The sequence below is a fragment of the Thunnus albacares genome, chromosome 7 (assembly GCF_914725855.1).
Source record: "Thunnus albacares chromosome 7, fThuAlb1.1, whole genome shotgun sequence".
Classification (NCBI taxonomy): domain Eukaryota; kingdom Metazoa; phylum Chordata; class Actinopteri; order Scombriformes; family Scombridae; genus Thunnus; species Thunnus albacares.
The window spans coordinates 7719575-7741190 of record NC_058112.1 but is presented as its reverse complement, the minus strand read 5'-3'; the positions used below and the strand labels follow the sequence as shown (position 1 = coordinate 7741190).

Here is a 21616-nt window from a genome sequence, read left to right as displayed (position 1 = left end):
TTTAATAATCCTGTTTAACAAAGTGCACAAATTTCAATGGTATAGCTCTACATGATTATGCAATAACATAAAATAGCATAAAATGAAAAAATGACATTGTGGATTTAAATCATTCCAGACTTGGACTCATTGAATCCATGAGGTACAATCATTCCCTGTATTTCTTGGTTGGACTGTTTACTTACAGTAAACTCAGATGAACTATGGCTTTTTAACCACATGCTGACACAGCAGTATGTAAGCTGCAACCTTATCCATCTTCTGTTTCACTTCATTATAAACAGGAATGATCACAGACACATTTACTGACTAACAAACCCATTTTGTAATTCACTTTTCAGTCACATTCAGCAAACATCTGGCATATTTAGACTACATCAGTTGTTTATTGCATAAACATTTGTCAGACGTGGAAGTATCATAGGAAGCCACTATCTCACGGCATTAGTAGCACAACTAGAGCCTTAGATCACAGTCATATCCTTTCGCTCCACTGATAAATACAGTACAACAGTTCTTCAAGATCAGTGAGGCTGCAGGAAGACTTTGCCGGGAAGACGGTGGTCTGATGTCAGCGGTGAGGAGGAAGTCTGAGGATGATGATAATGGTGGTGATGACAGCTGATGTAGTGGTCGTGGAAGTAGGTGGTCACAGCCAGAGGAGGGCCCAGCAGAAGGCATAGCCACACTAAGCCGTTACCATAATTTCCCTGGAAATAGCCTCCGAGGAAAACTGCCACTAGGAGCTAGAAGGAGCCGACACAGAAAAAGCTCTATTCTCTCTCTTTCATTAAAAATGCCAGAATATGTAAATATTGTTCATTTAAAAAGTTTAACATAAGGACACAAGATGTCTCCTACTTCACTGTAAAGTCAATTCTCAGTGTTTGTGCACTGGAGGCTTCAAGTTTCTACATCACACTTGTGTAAGTTGAATATTGGACCAGGATTGACTCCAAACTACTTATGATGTCACAAATCACGCTCGTAGGCCCGCCCCCTTATGCTCAGATTTTCAGTGACAGAGAAACTTTCCACTTTCAGCAGATGAACAAGAAAACCACCTTCCAGTGTCAAACTCTGCACAAACATTATTCTGCACAGTGAAGCTCAAACATGATAATGACAAGTCAGAGAAACAGAAAAGCACATTGTTGACAGGAGAGGGACTTTAAGTGTTTAAGTGACTTTGTTTGTCATGACAGCAAAATAATTACCTATCACTGATGATAATGTGTGTTCTGGGTGTCTGTTCATACAGCTCAGTAGGTACAGTTCATTACTTCTTAGAGTCATTTTTGTGTTACTTGCAAATTGTTCCAATCTGTTATGGTTAATTAGATGATGATCACCTGTGGTAGAAGAGCTGGGACAGAGTTTACTTGGGCATCAGATGACTTAGCAATGTTTGCATGTTTCAGTTGGTTTGATTACAACCTGTCTGCCACTCTGACTGCTCATGTTTCTTGCCCTATAGCAGCTCTTTCTAGCACTCTCGCCATGTTTCCAGAGCTCAGATATTACTTTGGTGAGTACAGTAGTATCATAACAAACAGAATGGATGGCCGGAGTTATAAAAACAAAGCCCAGGTTGTAATAAAATGTAGTTTTCTTTTAAGTCACTTTTTTCCAGATGAATGTGTTTGAAATACTGTGTAACGTGTAATATTCTCACCTCGAATACCATCATGAGAAAGATCCACAGACGACAGCTATGCAGAGGCAGTGCAATCATATACTGTGTAGAAGAGGACAAAAACATCACTACAAGTTATTACTGCACTGTTAGCCTCTTATTAGGCTGATTACATAACAATAACAATATTTTGGTTACATGTCATAGGATAGAAATTTAAAGCCTCTGTGCTGTCTGTGTGTAACTAAGATTTTTTCTGGACATTAGCCCTTGAAATTTACATGTGGAGGTGTGAGTAATGTTATGAGGTAAGTTCTTTTAAGCTGGGCAGAGGAGCTCCTTAACATGTTGAAAACACAATATATGATGTATTATTATCTTTATAGTGTTCAAGTTTTATAGCAAACGTGTTAAACAATTTCCTATTTACACGCCCAGCAGACACAGAGTAACATTAGCATTCAGAGTTCTAATATTCACTTCCTCTGCTCTCATCTTGTCTCCACCAACTACTGAGAGAATATCTGTCTCTTACACTGCTAAATGTGCAACTTTCTTCACCAGCTAGTTGTTAACTTTGTCTGGACATGTAGTGTACAGTGGGTATACATTCAATATATATATTTTATGAAAACAGGAAAACAGGAGTTTATCTGAGCTGAACTTGCTGTAAAAGCAAAGCAATTAGCTAAAAGAAGCCAAAATGTCACTAGAGCTCAGGGAAACTGCAGAGTTGGGTGATAATTCTCACTACAAGTGACACATTTCATATTACACATAGTAATTTGAATGTTAATACAGAAAGTATTGATTACTGGTGCATTAAAGAGCTGCTAAACCACCTAATAATCTCAATAGTTGGGTTTATGGTGGTGTTTTTATAATGAAAATGACCACAGTTGCTCTCCACATCAGCACATCTTGGCTATCAAGCTTTAATACAAAAATACAGGTACAGTACTGGTATTCAACATAAAAACACAAGTAATTATAGATTTTTATTATATAATGACTAAACTTTACTTTATCCAGTGTCATTATTGTACCTCACAAAGAGCTGCAGACATCAGGAAGACCAGTAACTCTGCTCGTGATGGGGATACGTTCTTTTCCACCAACCGTGTGTATACGTGTCTTCATTCAGGTGAGAACATCAGGAGCAAAGACACATGAGAAAGGAGAGAGCAAAAGGTAGGTCATTTAGCACATGACATCTCAAGGTTATTCAGTCTTGTTAAGGCTAAATACCTGTGACACCACTTCTGAAAGGGAATATTCCAGTTCTTCCAGAAAATGACCAGTGTTGTTGCGTTCCTGTGAATGACAGATGAACTGAAGTCAGGGAGTCCTGCACATACAGCAATACAATGAACAGAAAAATGTTTTGTGCACTGACCACCAGTCTCCGTAAAAATGCCGATCACCAAAGTGCAGCAGCTCTGCACAGATGTTCAGGAAGGAGTGACTCAAGAAGAAGAAGAGTAGCCAGAGGAAATGGGTTGGTGCCTGATAAGTAAATACTTGTTAGCAATAGCAATAGACTACACCTTTAACAGAAATCTGTGTTATCTGCTATCTCTGCTCTACCATGCCCAAGCATCCCCCACCTCCCTCTCTTTATCCTCATCACCACCACCTGGGAATACTTTATTCACAGTGCTTTACAGTTCTGGGCAATCCAAAGTGACTTATTTAAAGCCAATTGAATTTAATGTTAAAATAAATAGAAATTGCTCACCACCAGTCCCACCAGGTGCTCCACTCTCGTAGTGATGTCCATACTCTGTGCATAATAATAAAAAAATAAGTGAATTCCACAGGGTGGAAACTGTGGATGTTTTACTAATCAAAATGAAGAGGGATTTTATTTCACTCACAGAGAAGGAGTTTTCTGACCTCTGGAAGATTGGCTCAATCCACTGCGAAGAAACAAAAAGACTCAGTGCATTGACACCTTTCAATACACAGTAAGTCAAAGGAGAAAAACATAATAAAACATTACCATTATACTTTGGCACAGAATACTATTACAGTTTGCATAATGATTATCATGTACATGACATTTGGATTCTGACAGCTGGTCATGGTACATAATAATAATAATGAGGTGTGAGGCTGTGAGGAGGCAGAAAGCATTTGTCATTCCAACACGTTCTCACTCCCAACTCGTCGGAAGCTTGGTCAGGACCCCATGGCGTTACTTTTTAATGTGCAGTATCACGGTAGTCACTGTTAAAAAAATAATTATATTTTATGGTGTGACAACGTGGTGGTTAAGGTCTGGTTAGGTTTAGGCACAAAAAACACTTGGTTAGGGTTAGGAAAAGATCATGGTTTGGGTTAAAATGAAAAATAAAATAAAAATGGCGAGGTGGTCTCAAACCGTGCTCTCTGCTGATTTCCAACTTTCTGCCAACAATGTTGCAAGCCACCCACCGACCCCTCCACCTCCTAATAAGAAAGTCAGTCAGCTTATATAGATGTCATGTGAAGTACGTCACTTCAGAAATGTTGATATGATATGTATTGTTGAAATGAAGATATTCAACGTATCTGTGGCTTGCAGAAATGTACAATGCCAACGTTTTATTCTGGTGACCAGGCTGAAATTTGTCACCTTATATAGACATCATCGGTCTCATGGCGTCTATTTCAGCCGTTGTGAGTTCAACAGAAGTCTATTGGACTACACTGCACGTTGAAAAATGATGCTCCAGGGGTACCCAGTGCGTTAAAAAGTGACACCACGGGTTCCTGACCAAGCTTCAGTATTAGATGAGTTGGGAGTGAGAACGGGCTGGTCATTCACTGTTTTTAGTACCCATTCAGCTCATTGTGGATTATCACTTAATACAGCATGGTACACTGTACAACTCTGCACCACGGCAGAGTCAAGTCTACTTCCTCCTTTATATTAGCTTCTCTACCACTAACCCCTGTAACACAGTGTAATAGTGTCTTCTCATAGTGGATATTTTTCATCAGTCATTGTTTGAAAAGTCAAAACATGATACTTGAGTTTTTCTGTCCATATTCTGAAGATAGCTGGGGACAGTATGTGCTACAGTACTGGACTGGACAGTAAAATTTGAATACTTGCTCATGTTAAAAATAAAAAGACTGTAATGTTTTTTTTGTTAGTGTTCAACAACTACAGGTGCTGTGACAATTCATTAAAACATGTGATGTGATGGTTTTCGCATTAAAAAAGCTGCATTATAAAGCAACAAGGTTTTTCTACCTGTGTTTATCAATGTTTATACCAGCTTAATCCGTACAGCATATCATACTGCATTCTACAGTCTTATACAGTACAATACAGTAACACTAACATATCATTCATACATGACTTACTGTGTTATGAGACACTACACTGTGACCATCTACAATATTGAGTACAACATCATAACATAGTAAACTTATTATACTATACTATGATAAACATTCAAGTATATTCTTATAGTTACATGACAAGGAAAACATACTATATGACACAGTTACTGTACCTGCTGCACAATTCCAACCATTATCTGGATAACAATCACCTGAAGGTAGAAAATGCCACAATTAATAAGCTGCAGTGTTTCCAGCCTTAAACATCTCATTCATTCATAACATAATTCATTCATGGTCCCCAGGAGATATACCCTACAGACTTTAGTGATCTCCTGACGTTTCATCTACCACCATCATCAGGTCAACATTTCAGTTTGCCCAATATTTTCTTTTATGGTCAAATACCTGCAAAACTAATGACATTGACTTCAGCCTCAGCTGTACTTGAAGTTTTATGCAATTAACAAATGCCTGCATGTTAACATGCTGAACTAAGATGGTGAACATGGTCAACACTACCTGCTTTAACATCCGCATATTAGCATTATCAACTGTGAGCATATTAGCATGCCGACATTAGCATTTTGCTCAAAGCACAACCGGTTGTAGACTCTTGTTTTAACACCATAAATCATTTGAGAACACCCTTTTAGCCTAAAGGATAATTGTCTGTGAGTTTTGTACTTAATATACTAGCCACATTATTGTAATATGGGATTAAAAGATGTCCAAAGAGGTCCTTATTTGTCAGTCCTGGTTCTCTAAATTATTTGTTGTACTGTGTTTATTGATTCTTTTGTTGTCTCTAGTCAGTAATATATCCACATTCATTTTGTGTAAATTCTCAGTCCTGCTGGAGCAGATAAGCACTAACATCTTCCCTTCTCTCTGCCTAAACGTGCCTCAGTGATAATGGTGCCACTGTTCAGCTCACCATTTCCAGCAACCTGTGCAGGAGCTTATTGATGCGAACCTTAGGAGTACTGGGGAAGTCTCTCTGGTAGCACAGAGTTGGGGCAAGGAGGAAATAATACAGATCTGAGAAATCAAAGACAGAGTCACAAAGGACAAAATGTATCATCATAAGCTACTGTAGAGAAATCAAGTATCATCTTATGAATGAGAAGCATTTTCACCTTGGAAAGTAAGATGCTCATTGTGGGCTTTTTGTGTAACAGATACCTTCTTGTCTTTCTCTGAAAATACACAGATATAAAAAGCAGTAGTTGTTAGATCAGTTTATGTTTTTGTTATGAAATTGAATCAGTGCAACTTCTTGTGTTGGAGAAATACCTGCATCAGTTAAGTGAGCCTGTCGGTACCAGCGATTAGTTTCCTGGTATGAATAAAGTTTCATTCCCAGAAAAGTGTAGAACCAGAGAGAGAAGAACGCACCACCTGGTGGACAAAATACATTTTAATGATTGCATCATATGTGTAAATATAATGTAAAAATGATGCATGTATGGACTTGTTACCTGTTGATATTGTAGGCTCATGTACAATGACTGCAGCAGGAAATAGCAAGAGCAACCCCAAATTTCCGAGGTGTAAATGATGACAACTGGTGGGGGACAACATACCCTGATAGAAATGGGTAGAGCAGAAGTGTAGACCTTTCATCGACAATTATTTGAAGATGTTAGATGTTGATAGGATACCAATACAGCTGGTATGTTTTTCAGAGGGCTTTTCAGAACTGTTTAATAATAAAACCTGTTATGGTTTCAATGAATCAAAAATTAGAGAGAAAAGAGCACCAGTCTCACCTTTTCCTGAGACTTCTCCAGGAGCAAAGCTGTCAGAGCGAACATGTTGGCAGCTGGAACAAATAAACATGTTTTGTTCATTCTCAGCATGAGGCAAAGTGTGTTATTCTACTATTTGCTGTCTGAGTAGCTAAGTCTTGTATCAGAGCTCATTAAAAGAAAACCCTGATTTAACATTGTTCTCCTATAACATTGTTGGACTTGTGATGGACAGTTTTTTTTTTTTAAGTATCAAAATTGATTCAGCAGAACCAGAGTTATCGGCTTTCTTATTCCACATGTTCTTCTTCCTTGTCAAAACCCAGCACCAACATTACCCACAATGCAACTTGACTGCCGACAGTCTTGATCTGATCAATCTGATCTGAATTTTCTATTATCTTATTGTGGTTGCAACTATGGTTGCACTTCCATCCTAAAAGAGTTTCTCACCAAGTATGAGGTTGACAGATGGCCAGTTGCAGTCGTCCTCAATGAGATGTTCCAAGACCTTTTTGACATCTATCAAAAAGCCATGTCTGTTCAAAACAAAAGAAAAGTCTTGTTTAAACTACATATGTATATATATGGAAAAATTTAATGGGGTTGAATATGTTCTTTCAATTGAAGTTTTCAATTGTATCTTACAGTCTTCAGATGATGTTACATGGTTGGATTTTTACAGAGAGTAAAACTCACTGATGAAGGGCATGAGATCCAGCTGGAAAAAGCTAGTAAGTGGATCTTGAGGTATTTTTTTTTGTTAAAATGCTGTTAACAAGTTCAAGAATGAACTTTCACACTTAAAGTCAAATTATAAATACAGTATGTGTCTTAAACTTTTGGGTGCAGTTTTTACTCACATCCACATCATAACATGATCATCTTTAAAGGGGACATAACATGCTTTTGTTGATTTTCTGTCATTTATATACTGTTGTGATATTGAACGTCTATGTTAAACATGGTCAAAGTTCAAAAACTTGAGGTTAACATATGTATGTATGTATGTATGTATGTATGTATGTATGTATGCCTTCAAGTCAAAAGCCAGGGCATCAGCCTGCTGTTAACACTCTGATTGCAAAGTTACCTCTATTTCCCCATCAAACTGACATCATATTGTTCGAGCATGCCCACAAAAGGCCGTCTGTTTGTTGCTAAAATTGTTCCAAGGGCTGAACAAGGGCTTGAACATGTACAGACATGTTTGAGAAATTTACAGTATATTCTGAGTAAAGAACAAGAAAAAGAAGTGAAATCCTACGTGAAAATATTGTACAGTAGATAAGGGTTATTGTATGAATACATCTATTTATACTCACTGTATGAAATTCTCCAAGAACAAGTGAGCATGAGTCAGGACCTAAAGGTCAGAATGACACATGGAGTACATACAGTGAAACACCAGCCAGTCAGTCCGAGGTTAAGTAATAAAAGCCAGCAGTAAAGTAATGTCTGCTGTGAGGTGAGATGAGAAGCTTGCTGACCAGGAGAATGATGATCCAGTTGAGGATGCCTCTGTAGCCTGTGAAGCTGCTGTTGGAGCTCAGCAAAGAGTCTTGGACACGATGATAACTGGACAAAAAGATCATTGTTGCGTGTTGACTCCTTTTCCACCACCAATATTCAATTAAATGCCATCTTGCAAACTCTGATGTGCATGACTACATCTTTAATCACTTTCAGTCAAAACTTTGAGATCTAGACACAACGAATGAACGTCTGCCTCAGTGTGAACAGAACCTGCATCTTATTACATCATTGTGATTTTAAAGACATGTTAACTGCCATCTTTGAAATGATGCTTTCTGACATTGCTTTTGAAATTTGACGACATAATCTGTCAGTTGACTCTTATGAATAAAGACGGAGGCAGCAGAGAGTGCTTACCAGAGCAGGGATGCATAGGGATGTTCTTGCTCACTGAGTGGATCAGTGGCAGAAATGGAAGCACTGTCATAGAGATTTGCACTGTCCTCTTCAGCCGAGGAAGAGGAGCAGACAGAGGAGAACCTCTTCCTCATCACAGTCATCTCTGAGTCTAAGGTCTCATCCACAGGGGTAAACTTAGGAAGTTCAGAGATGGTTCAGTCCACTTTAGGAAAAAGAGAAAATGACTTATTTTACTTTACATGCCAATATCAAACAGTATGTCCACATCAGTTCCTGAGCAGATCATACAGATTCAGATGGAATAGTAGAAGAAGCATGAGGCTGTTTGTTTTCTTGACATTTTAAATAAATATCTGATTTCCTATTCTACATCATATTTGGTTAAGGTGCCTGATAGCTAAATAAGCTGATAGAACTCCAGAGAAATGAGAAAAACATTTTTAAAATATTAAAAATTGTCAGAATTTGTATATTTATAAAGCACTAACCATCCTCCTCCTTGACAGGATTAGGAGCAGATCAGGTGATCATTCAAACCCACATATTGTTGGCTGCCTCATGTCCTCTGACATGGAGAGTAATTCTAACCAAACTCTTTTAGTAAATTATCATTTTCATGTAGTCACACGTATCTATGGAGCTACACATCTGATAAAAGAAGACTTGAGACTTTATCTGAGCATCTAGTTGTATTGGGTAAATTCGGCATGCATGCTATCCCATAATATGCTCTTTATCTCATTTAAAATCACCTTTTAGAAGCGGTACGTCTGTTATTACAGAAGAGGGTGGTATGTTCAACATCGATCAGAATAATAAAAACTGGAGTTTTTAGTGCTGCCCATTAGATAACACATGTGCCGAATTAAAGATCAGGTCCTACTGATTCAGACTATATATTGTTTACTATTATATTTCATGTTACATTTGCAGATAATAACAGACATTTTCAATTGCATTCAATGTGAATGCGGCTCGGCGTGACCTTCTGTAACAGCAGACAGCAGTTTACCTGTCATCCTGTGTGAAATATCCGGCTCTCTGTCCGCATGTCTGCGCACACACATGTATGTGAGCTGTGACTGACGCGGGATGTGATGCAGATGTGATGCAGATGTGATGCGGTCAGTGCGGGTCAATGTCGCACTGCAAACCCGCTCCTTGTAAAAACATTCAAAATAAAAGCCCCCTTGAAGAAAATCCAGCGGAAATGAAAGTTTTTCTGAAGGAGTGTGAGAATCAGCAGCACCATCTGTGTACCATTTAATGTTATCCATTATTGTAGCATGTTCAATTGTCTTTATCTAATTAATGTCTTTCAGCTAAATCATATTTGATGCAGGGGTTGATTTTAAAAGTTAAGAACAACTTGATAGACTACCAGCAATTCACAACAGTGTTGATCAGACCAAAAAAATGATTTTAAACTACAGCTGTGGTCAGATTCAGGCTTTTAATGTGAAGATGTCACTTTGGCCCTGGTATACTGTCTCTGACTTGACACATCCCCACTATGGATGAAAGTCCATTAATAGAGTCCAGAGACATGATACTGTACCGATAGGCAGGTTATAGTGCTGGCAGAGATCCATGATTATAAAATGTACAATAACAAACTTTCACAAGTTAAGACTTTTGGCCAATAAACTAATCTGAACAACTTGTTACATTCTACTGCACTTGTTTTCATCTTCTTCGTCATTACAGGTTAGTTTTTACGAATCCCTATGACTTTATTTTGCTGAGCTGTACTATTTTGTATTTTTATATTTAGTATTTTACTCTGTGCATATAAATGATCTTGAACTTTCTGACAATTACAATAAGGAAATCATAAGAGATTACCAAGTTTTTTGAAACAGATTTATTTAAAAAGTGACATTTGACAAAATAATTATCTAGTTTAAATGTTACATTGACAACAACAAAACTTTATTTGCATCATTCTGAGAGCTTTCAGACACTGACCTTGCATCACACACACAACTTCTGTTACAGTCACTGCTGGTGCTGGAATAATTTCAAGAATACACATCCAGATAAGAGAAAATGTGTAATCTTTTTACTTGGAGGTCTGATAATAATAATGACTTGATTTCTAAAAATAAGACACTTAACATAATCATTTTTACAACTCTCAAGCCAAATGAGGACTCACTGAGGATTATTGGTTCAAATTACCCACAGCTCAAGAATTACTGATCAACCTTTGATAACAGATACATACAGATCTGAGACCAGTATCCAGGTAGGATCCAACTGATTCCTCAAAGAGCAACCTGAACACTGATCCTAGATCAGCCGTCTGATCAGATGAAAGCTGTGTGAATGCAGGTCCTGGTCTGTAAGCAAGAAACTCTCAGTTGATGGTGAGCACGTCGCTCTGGATCTCGTGGCTCAGCTGTGTCTGCAGGTCGCTCAGCTTCTTCTTGAGGACAGCCAGCGCTGACATGACGATGGTCTCCGGTCGCAGAGAGCCGCAAGACTCCACGTTGTAGAAGAACCTGCGGGGAGAAAGGTCACAGATGAGTCCCGTCGTAGTTCTGGCTGTCACTGCTGGCTAATTTGTCTTACAACATGCACTCCACCTGTGCTCAGGTATGATTTAGATTCTTTCCTCACCTTTCTGGTTTTCCATTGGGGTCATAGGGAGCTTGAACCTCATCTTCCTCAATCTCTGAGTATTCACTCTTTGGCCTGGAAATAAGAGTGATGTCAGTTCAGATAAAACACACCAAGGTGTTTGGGGGTGTGTGTGAGGAATTCTGTGGTAATGATTCTATAATACACATTTATCCCTCATGCTGAGAACAAATAACGCACCATTCTTCAGGTCGTGGGTAGACTGTGTGCCGCAGTGCGTTGTCTGGGTCGTACTCGAACGACACCCCCGCTGTTGGGTTCCACTTGGCGTGCTCCTTACCGAAACCTTTCTTGGCATAAGCTCTGAGTCGCAGTTCCTGTCCTTTACGTAGCTTCACCAACAAAATGTCTGTGTTGTGTCAGTGACAGAGAGACATTTTTTTAATGTGAAATAACATGATGGAAAAACACTTGACAATAAGCGGAGGCGGCTACAAGCTCACCATCTTGTTCAACGTAGTCATTGGGATCATTGTCTCGACTCCTGGAAGTCACCTGGAAAGTCAAATTCAAACACCGTCAGCTTTTTCTTTTGCTTCCACTTAAAACTTCAACTTCAACAAGTGGAGAAATGACTCACGGGGATGACTCGGGGGTTGTTGGACAACAGGTCACGTGAAGTAACATGGCGCGTCTGGTCCTCAGTACAACGAACGTCCAACGTCAGCTCAACAGAACACTCTGGACAGAAATCATCACAGGTACAGTCCTGCAGCAGGATCAGACACGGGGCAGAGACAGAGGAAAAACGATGTCTGTCATCCAGCAAACATAGTTAACAAACTGTTAAAGGACATAGAGGATAATATCCAACTACACCATATTTATATAGTATAGTTTGGAGATATGGTATTAAAAAAATCTAGAAGACCCTCTTCCAGTATCAAATATCTGTACAGAATAGGAGTCAAGCTGATGTCTATCACACCGGACTGTACGAAATTCATTGTGGTAACAATGTAGCAGCAGTTGCTTTGTACAAAACTGTGTATGCAGATTCAAGATATTAGGAAAATGCTATAAAACAAATACAATGATAACATTGAAAAAAAAACTTGAAATTATAATTCTAAACTTTAGGACATTTTTGTGTATTTTTTAATTTAAAAAAGCGTAATACTATATAAAAAGGAGGATGCGAAATAGGAAACATGCACGAGTAAAATGATATACAAACATACTGTAAACACTAAGAGCCAGTTATTATAAAACCATACTGTATATAAATACACTATAAGAAGTTACTTAATCACAAACAGTGATCAAGTTTAGAGCGTGGGATGGTATAACTTGTGTTTCAGTGCCAGGAGAGTTTAAATGTAACTGGGATATGTCACTGATGACTGATACGACTGTATACTTACCCTGGAATACTGCATTTTGTCCACAATGTCATCGCTGGTGAGGGGTATGAGACCTGTCAACACAAGAGACATCAGTGTTTACATGACTTCTCTGGTCATGCTTCAACAATACGACAAATTTCTCTGGAGTTGCAGATACATACCAACTCTGTGTGCAATGAACTCATCATGCAGTACTGATGAATTGGCATCTATCTGGATCCAGTCGATCGCTGTAAATAAAGTAATGCAAGTTCAAGTTAGTTATTTAGAGATTTTGTGAGTATTACTGTGTGGGGAAAAAGTGCTACACAGACTACATTCTTCATTGCTCTGTGGCTTCCTGATATAAAGATGATAATTCCCATGTTGCTGATGCAGTCACGCAACTCTCCAACACCACAAATGACATGTATTTGTATTTTTTATTTGCTTTTTGGACAGTTCCTGCACTCGACTGAGTCCCCTTCAGTCAAATGACAAAGTACACCTGACAAGAATTTGCTCTTACAACAGTTCAGTCATCTTTAGCTGCCAAAAGACATCATGCTCCATCAAACTAAACCTTATACTGACCAAAGTACTTTCCTGTGAGTAAGTTCCTTCAAATCTAGTCACATTCAGACATCCTAAAAGAACAAAGGGAGCTGAAATAATCCCACCACAGCACAGTACCTCGTCACACAATGAAAATGCTCATTCTGAATAGTCTGTCTTCTCAGTGATAGCCTAGTATATGTATGATGTTTATATATAATGAAAAAGCAGCTTTAGCCCTCATAAAGTCAGTGAAAAATACATTTGGCCAATTAAAAAGATAGTTTACCTATAGTGGCAACTTCTGACATGAAGACACGACGTATGGAGTTTGCAACGCTGAAACACACAGAAAGACATGACGTTAATGTTTTACATGAAACTATTAAAACTTTCATACAACTAGCTAATATCAATGTAGCCTCCACTTTCAGTCTTTCTTTAACTCCAATTTGACCGTCAGCAGTTAACCAGAGTAATTTACAAGATTCAGAAATCTCGAGCAAGGAAAAGCTGCACTTTCTTGAACTGAGGTGTTGTATTGATGTTTAGTATTTACTAACAAGGAACACTGCTTTCTCTCTTTCGATAATAAATGCGGTTTATTTATATGTTATATAGTTTTAACTTCTGAAATATCAGAAACACTTGTTCACCTCTTAGCTAGCTGTATCTAACTAGAGTCTACAGAACTAACTGTAGGTATTTTATTCCTCCTTAGTTCATTTATTTAACATTAACTCTCATCTTAACAGTGTTTTGGTGCAGCAGGAGGATGATTACAGCTCTCTACTAACGTTACTCACTCTTTGAACAGATACTTACGCCAAATCAGTGTTTTCAATCATAAACTTCACATTTTCGTCTGTCAGTTCAGTGATTTTCACCGTCGGCTGGTTAGCATACGGCATTATTGGAGTAAATTAAGGATAAATATTAACGTTAATAACTCGTCCGCACGACACTCCACTACCGCTGCTCCTGCTTGAAGGCCTCCACGGAAATATTTACAGGCCGATGATTGGTCAGAAGACGTGTATACGATTACTGATTGGTTACACTGATTTATGGAGGCGGGCTTTAGATTAATATCCGGGTCACGCTACGCGTAGAAACTCCTTTTCAAAATAAAAGCGCTCAGCGACCGTTTGTTTTGTTCTTTGAAAAACTTTATTTGTCCTGCCCAACGTGGACACTTAAAAGCCTCGTGTATAGTATATTTTAAATTCTTCTGATGGCACAAATTTTTGTCCGTAGAAAAATGAAACAATTCCAGTGAAAATCCTGCTGCTTAAGTTTTATTGCCACAGTCATTTTCTTGACACTAAGTGAGAAATCCACACTGCAAAACGTTACTACTGAACCAAGTCGTTATAGTGGATGAGTGATTTCATTTTAATCAGATAATTAAAGACCAAACAAAAACGCTCAATATACAATAATAACTACTTTATTGGAGTTTTAATTGACCTGACAACAAAATATCTGGTTCTTGCCTCCTCTTATACAAAGGAAAAATTGATCTGAGCAGGAGAGTGAAATCAGGGACAATGAAACAAAACAATACATAGCCTCTGGTCCTGCAAGTGAACAGAGAGAAAGAGCTATGTCCTGTGACAAATGACTTCTCCTGACGAATAAAAGCCATAATCCAACACTTTCAGATCCACACAGTTAATCAGAAAGAAGAGCAAAAGGAAAATTGATCTTCAGCTCGTGATACAGGCGAGATGGTCGGTATCAGTTTTGGCGGAGATCTTTTACATCATCGCCTCTGGTTCATTCCTGTGAGGTTCTTCAGCTGTAAACACAAGCAAAACATGAGACACAGTTCAAGCAATACACTCAGGCCCTCTTACATATATTTTAGAACAATCTAAATTATGTGAAATGCAGCATCTGAAGGGTGTTGAGGTTTTGAAAAGAAGAGATCATATAAATGATGAACATGAGGTAAAGACTTACCGTTACAGCAGCTCCCATGAGCCCCTGCACCACTGTTTCACCAGTCGACTGCATCTGCAGACAAGTTATAGCGTATGAGGCTAAACCAGGTTGTGCAATGCGACAGTACTTAAATGACCAGTAAAGGGTATTACTTCACTTCTGGGTAAAGTTTGGAAACAGGATGACCACACTTCCTTTGTTCATGACTCTGCTGAACTCTTTGATATGATATGTGTTGCACTCTACCTGTTTGGCAGTGGTTGCCATATTGGTTACATCCTGAATGCGGTTGTCAAGGAAGTTCCAGGTGTCCTGGAAGTCCGGGGAGGAATCCTGAACCATCACCAGCTCGGTGGTGTTAAAGATGCCTGTCAGTGCTGCCCTTTTTGTGTACCAATTCATCTACAAAGGAAAGAGGTGGGAAAGACAGTTCATACAGTAAATGTATTTGAGGTAAAGTGCCTTAGATTAAGATGCATACAGCAATATGTAACATGTAACAGAAGAAAACCCTAAATAAAATACAAGAAAGTGTAACAGCAACAAAAGAAAAGAGAAGAGAAAAAGTTACAGTCAGAAAACTAAATACTGTAAACCCTGAAGACATACTGAGGAAAAAGTCAGCTTGTTTAAGGAGTTACATCATTTAAAAGCACAGTGCTGGATAACTACAGACAGACTCACTACAGATGTGTTTTCTCACAGCTGATCAGGTGCCATTTATTGTCACAAATAGCGCCTCACTAAAATAAAGAGCAGCTGCAGCACAGTGGCTTTAAAAACTGTTGCTGTATGTGTTTTGCACACACGCGCCTTACTGGTGCTCTGATGATGGCTTGAAAGTCATAAAACATAATGCTGTCACACCTTTATAGTTTGTGATTCTGCTTTATAGAACTGATAAAACTACAGCTGTGATGCCACTTGTAGAAGGAAGAGTTGTTATCCTTCCTGCTGAGCTTCATGCTACCAAATGTATTACATAACAAATACACAAGCAAAGGTTGTCATATCATTAGGAAGCCTGTGTTAAAGTGTGCAATAAAACAAGACGGCAAACCAACAAAGGAACTTGTGCTGTGTTAAATATCTGTTTTGTTTTGTATTGTATTGATTTTGGCATATTTAAATGTCACATTGACAAACATTTCTAAAAGTTACTGTCATGCTGTAAAGAAATGTAAAAAGATAATTCATGATGAGGTGTTCCAGTATAATTTATATCAGTGGACGGTAGAGAAGTGAAGAACACTTTGAAAGTCCATTAATTCTTTATATTTAGATATTTCAGTGATCATCTAACCATGTTTTAAAGTCCTTCTGGCCAATGTGGTGAGAGTATTTGATTTAAGCCCTCGTTAGTTTAAATTCATCACTATTATCGCTTTGCTTACTTTGAGATTAACATCTAGTTAATAAACTAGAACAGTGATTTACTTTTTACTGGAACTATGTTAAGGTTTCCAAACAAGACTTTTTTGTGGTGTTAAAAGGGAGAGGGTGAGGTGTTGGTGGGGGAGAGGGGGAGAGTAACCTGGGAGGAAGCAGGCCGGATATTGTGGGGGTTGTGATGAAAGGGAGACAGGAAGGTGTGAGAAGAAGAGGGGGGGGATCGAGGCTGATAGGATCCACTCACGTCTGTGGATCGGTCTCCGGCATAGTACCAGATGTCGTCCACCAGGGTGGAGAGGTGCTTCAGGCTGTCAGGGATGTTGTGAGGAAGGAGCAGCAAGCTCATGGCCTGAGGACACAGTCACAAAGTCAAACACAAGTCCTGACCTCTGACAGTAACGACAGTGACAACCAACGAAAGAGGACACACAGGTCGGCCAGTCCTCGTGCTCATCCCTGCTGTGACTCATCATCATCATCATCATCATCATCATCATACCTGTGGCCATGTCTCTATGTAGGGGATGTACATCCTCAGTCTGGTCTCTATAGCGTCTCTTAGAAAGTCAGCAGTCTTCTTCGCTCTGCAACACAGTGGTCAAAGTTTAAAGCTGAAATCTAGAGCTCTGACAGCTTACAGAAACAGCAGGACTGTAAATGAACAACTTCAGGTATTTGTAAGTGAAAAAGGAAAATCCTTTTTTAGCAAAACTCAAACTAACTGAATGTTAAAGTTGATAAAAATCATCACACAGGGACCTTTCCTATACATTCTTTTTTTCCCTGAAGGCCCGAGGTTGAGCTATGAAAAATGATTTTGCATTTTAATAGTAGAAGGGGACTAGAGATGCAGGTGTGTGTGTGTGTGTGTGTGTGTGCGCGTGCATACTCAGCCTGGCCCAGCTGGATCTCTTTGTGTTGTTCAGCCAGGATATCTGTCAGCTGTGAGTTGCACTGGGCGATGAAATGAAGGACCAAGTCTCCACCTCCATTGTAGAACATACCGGTGGAAGCAGAGGACAGGCCCAGTGTCTGGTACCAACACACACACACACACACACACACACACACACACACCAAGAAACAAACAGGCAATGCAACATGAGCAAAACATCAGCTGTTTTAACAGACACTTTAAAATCAGACAGGCAATGTCTGATTCACAACTTATTTTCCTTCTCACTTCCGGTTTTTGGTAGATTTTACACTTTCGTGTACTGTTCACGTGAGGCAATTCTAATACGCTGAATGCTGCATTCACGTTACATCAGGAGATGTGAGAGAACAGGATAAAATCCAACTGCTACATCTCTGAAGTGGTCACATGTTGATTTTTAGTATTTAAGACTGCAGATATTGGTGGATTTGCTGAGGTTTGTTGGATTGTACATTTGTGTAGACATGATCCATAAATCCACCTATAGACTGGTTCTGGTCAGTGTCAAACTGTACAATTTTGCAGCATAGCAGAGTGTGTGATGAAAGTCTTGTGAATCATAGTGCTATGGCGTAAATAATATTAAAAAAAACCAGAAGCATACAGTGATATGGCATGAACCAGCCTCACTCATCTGTGTTCTCATCTTTAGAAAATCTAGTGAAATAATGAACAATCTTTGGTCAAAGCACATCCACTTCTATGCATCAAAGACCCTAAAGCGAGGAGGAGGAGACCGTGAACAGTGTCATGTTCAGGGAAGAGAGGAAGACATAGAAGGCTGAAAGTGAGCTTGAGGAACGATACATTTTTAGCAGCAGCTTGCGAGTGTATTCTGCATGACTTTATGTCATATTCTGATTGTTTGGTTTGTAGATGTGGGTGAAAGCAGAGGTCACATTGGGAGATTTTGCTCCTACATTTATGACGCAGCCTGTCTTTGGTTGCTGTGTGTCTCACAGCATCATGTAAGACCAACAATTTGATTGACAATCAAAGATTTCATCACATTTTTCTCAAGATTGTCAACTTCTGTCTGGGACAGTCCAGAATCACAAGGCGTATAATCAGAGAGAACGATTAGTTGATTCATCAATGAGTTGGCAGAAAACAAAGAAAGCAACCACAAACGATGAATTGTTTTAGTATTTTTTTAAGCAAACATTTGCTTAAATTTGAATATTTAATTCTTTTCTTTGTCATACATGACAGTAAACTTCATATCTTTGGGTTTTGGACTGTTGGTCAAACAAAACAAGACATATGAAGACGTCACCTTTGACAGTTTTCTGACATTTTATTGACAAAACGATTAATCAATTAATTGAGAAAATAATCATGAAATTAATCTATAATGAAAATAATTATTAGTTGCAGCCCTAATATCAGGTTTGGGAAAGACCCCATGTAAACCCTCTACACCCTCCCTGAAATGACATACAAGCATTTCTTATCAAACTATTTCCCCAAAATGTCTACTTACATTATATTCACACTACATCTGACGTGACTTGAACGCAACACACATTTAAGTGCTGTTACTGGCAGCACTTTTAACAGCAGCTCACCTCAGCGCCGGCCGCAATGGCTTCCATCGACCAGCCGTGCTGCGGGACGAACTCCAGAGCAGCGTTCAGGATTCGAGCCTGCAGCTGCTCCTCTGTTTCATACTCCTCATTTTGTTCTCCGCTCTGGTCCTGGTAACTTTCCACACACACACACACACAGACACACACACACACACACACACAAAAAATGATGTTTCAGAAAATAAATGAAGCACAGAGAGAGAACATGAGCTGAGGTCAAAGTTAGCTCTACTGCACTGAATTTGAACTTCAGAAATTCTGTAATCTGGCATTTGTAAAGTGCACACAGCAAACTTTTGTTACATAATAAATATCCAGCAGCTCTTGCTGACTCTGACTGACCTGGTGTTTGGCCTGGCAGCCTCCTCTGCCGCTGGGTCAGACGCTGAGTCTCCATGGGATGCCGCTGCTGTGTCCTGTTCAGCAGAGTGAGCCTGGTAGTGCTCGTGGTAGGTGGTGGATGAGGAAGATGAGGGTTTGTCGGATTTGGATTCATCCTGAAGCCTCAGTGCTGCGCAGTGGAAGCCTCGTCTCAGGCCGCTGCACTGAGGCTTCCTTGCTGCCGGTGCAGACACCACTGGAGGCAGGAATAGTTTAGTTAGCCTCTCAGTTGTGACCAAACTGCATTAAAAAATCTGGCAATTATACTAAAATTCATGCTCAACAAAACATGCACAGTCATGGGCAAATATATTGGGATGTTAACACTTTTTTTTTAAGTTGACTACAGTGCCACTGGCTTCAAATGTCTTGATAACAGTGTGTGCTGTTGATATTGAAACATTTATATCCTGAAATGAGCTTGTAGGCTTGAGATTGGCCTGTGCTTGGCTGCAATCTTTTCTACAATTTTTGTAATTTTATTATTTACGCCTGCGCTTTTCCTTCTGTGACACGTCAAAATGTCAACAAGTTCTACTCTTCTGACAATTCTCTGCTTCTCTTTCTTCCCTTCAGTGTGTTTCACAGCAGTGACACAGAGCAGCAGAATGAGAAAGTACTTTAAAAGTGTAAACATTTTCAGAAAGAATTATGCATTGTAGGAAAATGTGCAACGTCTGGGATCTTCTGATAATTTTGGCACTCAAGTGATTCACCAAGCATATTTTCACTGTGTATTTTAGTGGATGAACAGGGAATTTAGTAGAATCGCAGAAGCTGTAACACTTAAAGGACGGGTTCACTATTTTTCATGTCTGTCTTAAAACAACAGTCAAGAGTCCAAATTAACATTGAAACAGGTTTTTCTTGCTGTAATCATTCCTCCTGTTCATACTGACCATTAGAAGATCCCTTCATAATGCACTTACAATGTAAATGATGGGGGACAAAATCCACAATCCTCCTCCTGTGCAAAAATGTACCTAAAAGTTTATCTGAAGCTAATATGAAGCTTCAGTAGATATCTTTCATCGCTACAGTCTTTTTAGTGCCAAAGTCCTTCTTTTTGTTACTATACTTCCACCACAGCTCAACAGGGAGACACAAAGAGGGAATTTGATGGTAAAAAGACTGTAAATGTGTCAGATATCCACTTGATATGACTAACTCAGACTGCTGAAGTCTCATATAAGCTTCACATCAACTTTTAAATGCATTTTTGCACTAAATGACTGTGTGGACACACTATGGATTTTGGCCTCCATCACTTACATTGAAAGCACATTTGAAGGGGATCTTTTAATAGCCAGTATGAACAGGAGGAATGATTACAGCGAGGAAAAACCTCTTTCAGTGTTCATATGGACACCTGACTGTCGGACACACTTGAAAAATAATGAACCTATATCTTTAACCAGTGAAACTAAAGCTTGTGCAGTGGATTACACGTGTGTGCCCACTAGTATAACTAGTATAGTATAAAGTAGCTTCTTATGATCAGAAAAGTTTCACACACAAGAATCTGAGCTATTTATAGGCAGTTGAGAGAAACACTTTGACAGCTTGCATAACCAGAGTGAAGACGCCCCCAGCTGCAGGAACATGTTTACCATACAATGCATGTTTTAGGATTGAGGTCTAACAAACCAAACCACTGCTAACTAATAATTATCCTACTAACTGTTTAGCTTTTAAAGCCACAGCCAACATAATGTCTGCCCTTGATGATCACCTTCTCTGACAAGTGACAAGCACGGACGCGGAGAGCTAACGTCAACATTGGCTCGTTTCCACTCTTACAACAAAGAACCACAAGAGTTGAAGATACAGGAATGAATCCAAGTCTGGCTGTTGTTAACATGAGAGGACAACACGACAGTCGTCCTGTCTTACCACCGGCCAGCCCCCTCAGTGCCCTTCCAGCCCGCACACCTCTCAGCAGCGCCGCCATCTCCAGCTGCCCTAACGGCCTGTTTACACGCTGTTTCGTCAGTTTAACGCGACTTACAAAGCAGTGAAGACACATAGTCAAGACACCTACAATAAGACCGGAAAACTAAGGATTTTGTCTTCAAATTAAAACTTATAAAAAAATCACATTCAAAAATAAGAATAATAGATAACAAATATAGTATAATACTATACAGATATATAATAATATTATACTATATTTTAAATAATATATATATATAATACAATAATAATAATAATAATAATCATAATAATAATAA

The 21616-nt window shown here is 39.0% G+C and overlaps 3 protein-coding genes across 4 annotated transcripts; all 3 read right to left on the bottom strand.

Annotated features, from left to right (window-relative positions):
- Positions 1–9777, bottom strand: LOC122985832 (diacylglycerol O-acyltransferase 1-like). Its single transcript, XM_044356783.1, has 18 exons — positions 9629–9777; positions 8614–8818; positions 8211–8298; positions 8046–8086; positions 7174–7259; positions 6742–6794; positions 6451–6556; positions 6266–6370; positions 6109–6168; positions 5907–6010; positions 5143–5181; positions 3514–3555; positions 3375–3419; positions 3033–3142; positions 2885–2950; positions 2683–2770; positions 1676–1738; positions 1–746 (listed from the first exon to the last, which is right to left on the bottom strand). The coding sequence occupies exons 2-18, from the start codon at positions 8754–8756 to the stop codon at positions 525–527; spliced, it is 1461 nt and encodes a 486-aa protein (XP_044212718.1). The 5' UTR covers positions 8757–8818; positions 9629–9777; the 3' UTR covers positions 1–524.
- Positions 9778–10479: 702 nt separating this feature from the next.
- polr2c (RNA polymerase II subunit C) lies at positions 10480–14159 on the bottom strand. The gene is made up of 9 exons (XM_044356781.1): positions 13965–14159; positions 13429–13478; positions 12767–12835; positions 12624–12676; positions 11840–11968; positions 11703–11754; positions 11440–11608; positions 11239–11313; positions 10480–11120 (listed from the first exon to the last, which is right to left on the bottom strand). Exons 1-9 carry the CDS (start codon positions 14048–14050, stop codon positions 10976–10978), a joined length of 828 nt encoding a protein of 275 aa, XP_044212716.1. The 5' UTR covers positions 14051–14159; the 3' UTR covers positions 10480–10975.
- Positions 14160–14573: 414 nt separating this feature from the next.
- On the bottom strand, positions 14574–21385 carry coq9 (coenzyme Q9 homolog (S. cerevisiae)). Of its 2 annotated transcripts, none has more exons than XM_044356779.1 (9): positions 21279–21385; positions 19347–19581; positions 18984–19119; positions 17368–17510; positions 16978–17062; positions 16621–16827; positions 15333–15488; positions 15105–15158; positions 14574–14940 (listed from the first exon to the last, which is right to left on the bottom strand). In XM_044356779.1, the coding sequence occupies exons 1-9, from the start codon at positions 21334–21336 to the stop codon at positions 14905–14907; spliced, it is 1110 nt and encodes a 369-aa protein (XP_044212714.1). In that variant the 5' UTR covers positions 21337–21385; the 3' UTR covers positions 14574–14904. The 2 variants fall into 2 exon arrangements, with proteins under 2 accessions (XP_044212714.1, XP_044212715.1); XM_044356780.1 differs by having other exon boundaries at positions 16723–16827.
- Positions 21386–21616: the final 231 nt, after the last annotated feature.

Excerpts from the sequence above, each read along its gene's own strand:
- LOC122985832 (XM_044356783.1), bottom strand. The coding sequence starts at position 8,756 with ATGACTGTGATGAGGAAGAGGTTCTCCTCTGTCTGCTCCTCTTCCTCG. Across the intron at positions 8,299-8,613 it reads CCCTATGCATCCCTGCTCTG|TTATCATCGTGTCCAAGACT; the intron begins GTAAGCACTCTC and ends CTTTTTGTCCAG. Across the intron at positions 6,557-6,741 it reads TGGAGAAGTCTCAGGAAAAG|GGTATGTTGTCCCCCACCAG; the intron begins GTGAGACTGGTG and ends CATTTCTATCAG.
- coq9 (XM_044356779.1), bottom strand. The coding sequence starts at position 21,336 with ATGGCGGCGCTGCTGAGAGGTGTGCGGGCTGGAAGGGCACTGAGGGGG. Across the intron at positions 19,120-19,346 it reads GCTGCCAGGCCAAACACCAG|TTACCAGGACCAGAGCGGAG; the intron begins GTCAGTCAGAGT and ends GTGTGTGGAAAG. Across the intron at positions 15,489-16,620 it reads TCCGGCCTGCTTCCTCCCAG|ATGAATTGGTACACAAAAAG; the intron begins GTTACTCTCCCC and ends TTTCCTTTGTAG.
- polr2c (XM_044356781.1), bottom strand. The coding sequence starts at position 14,050 with ATGCCGTATGCTAACCAGCCGACGGTGAAAATCACTGAACTGACAGAC. Across the intron at positions 13,479-13,964 it reads ATTGAAAACACTGATTTGGC|CGTTGCAAACTCCATACGTC; the intron begins GTAAGTATCTGT and ends TGTGTGTTTCAG. Across the intron at positions 12,677-12,766 it reads GTTCATTGCACACAGAGTTG|GTCTCATACCCCTCACCAGC; the intron begins GTATGTATCTGC and ends TTGTGTTGACAG.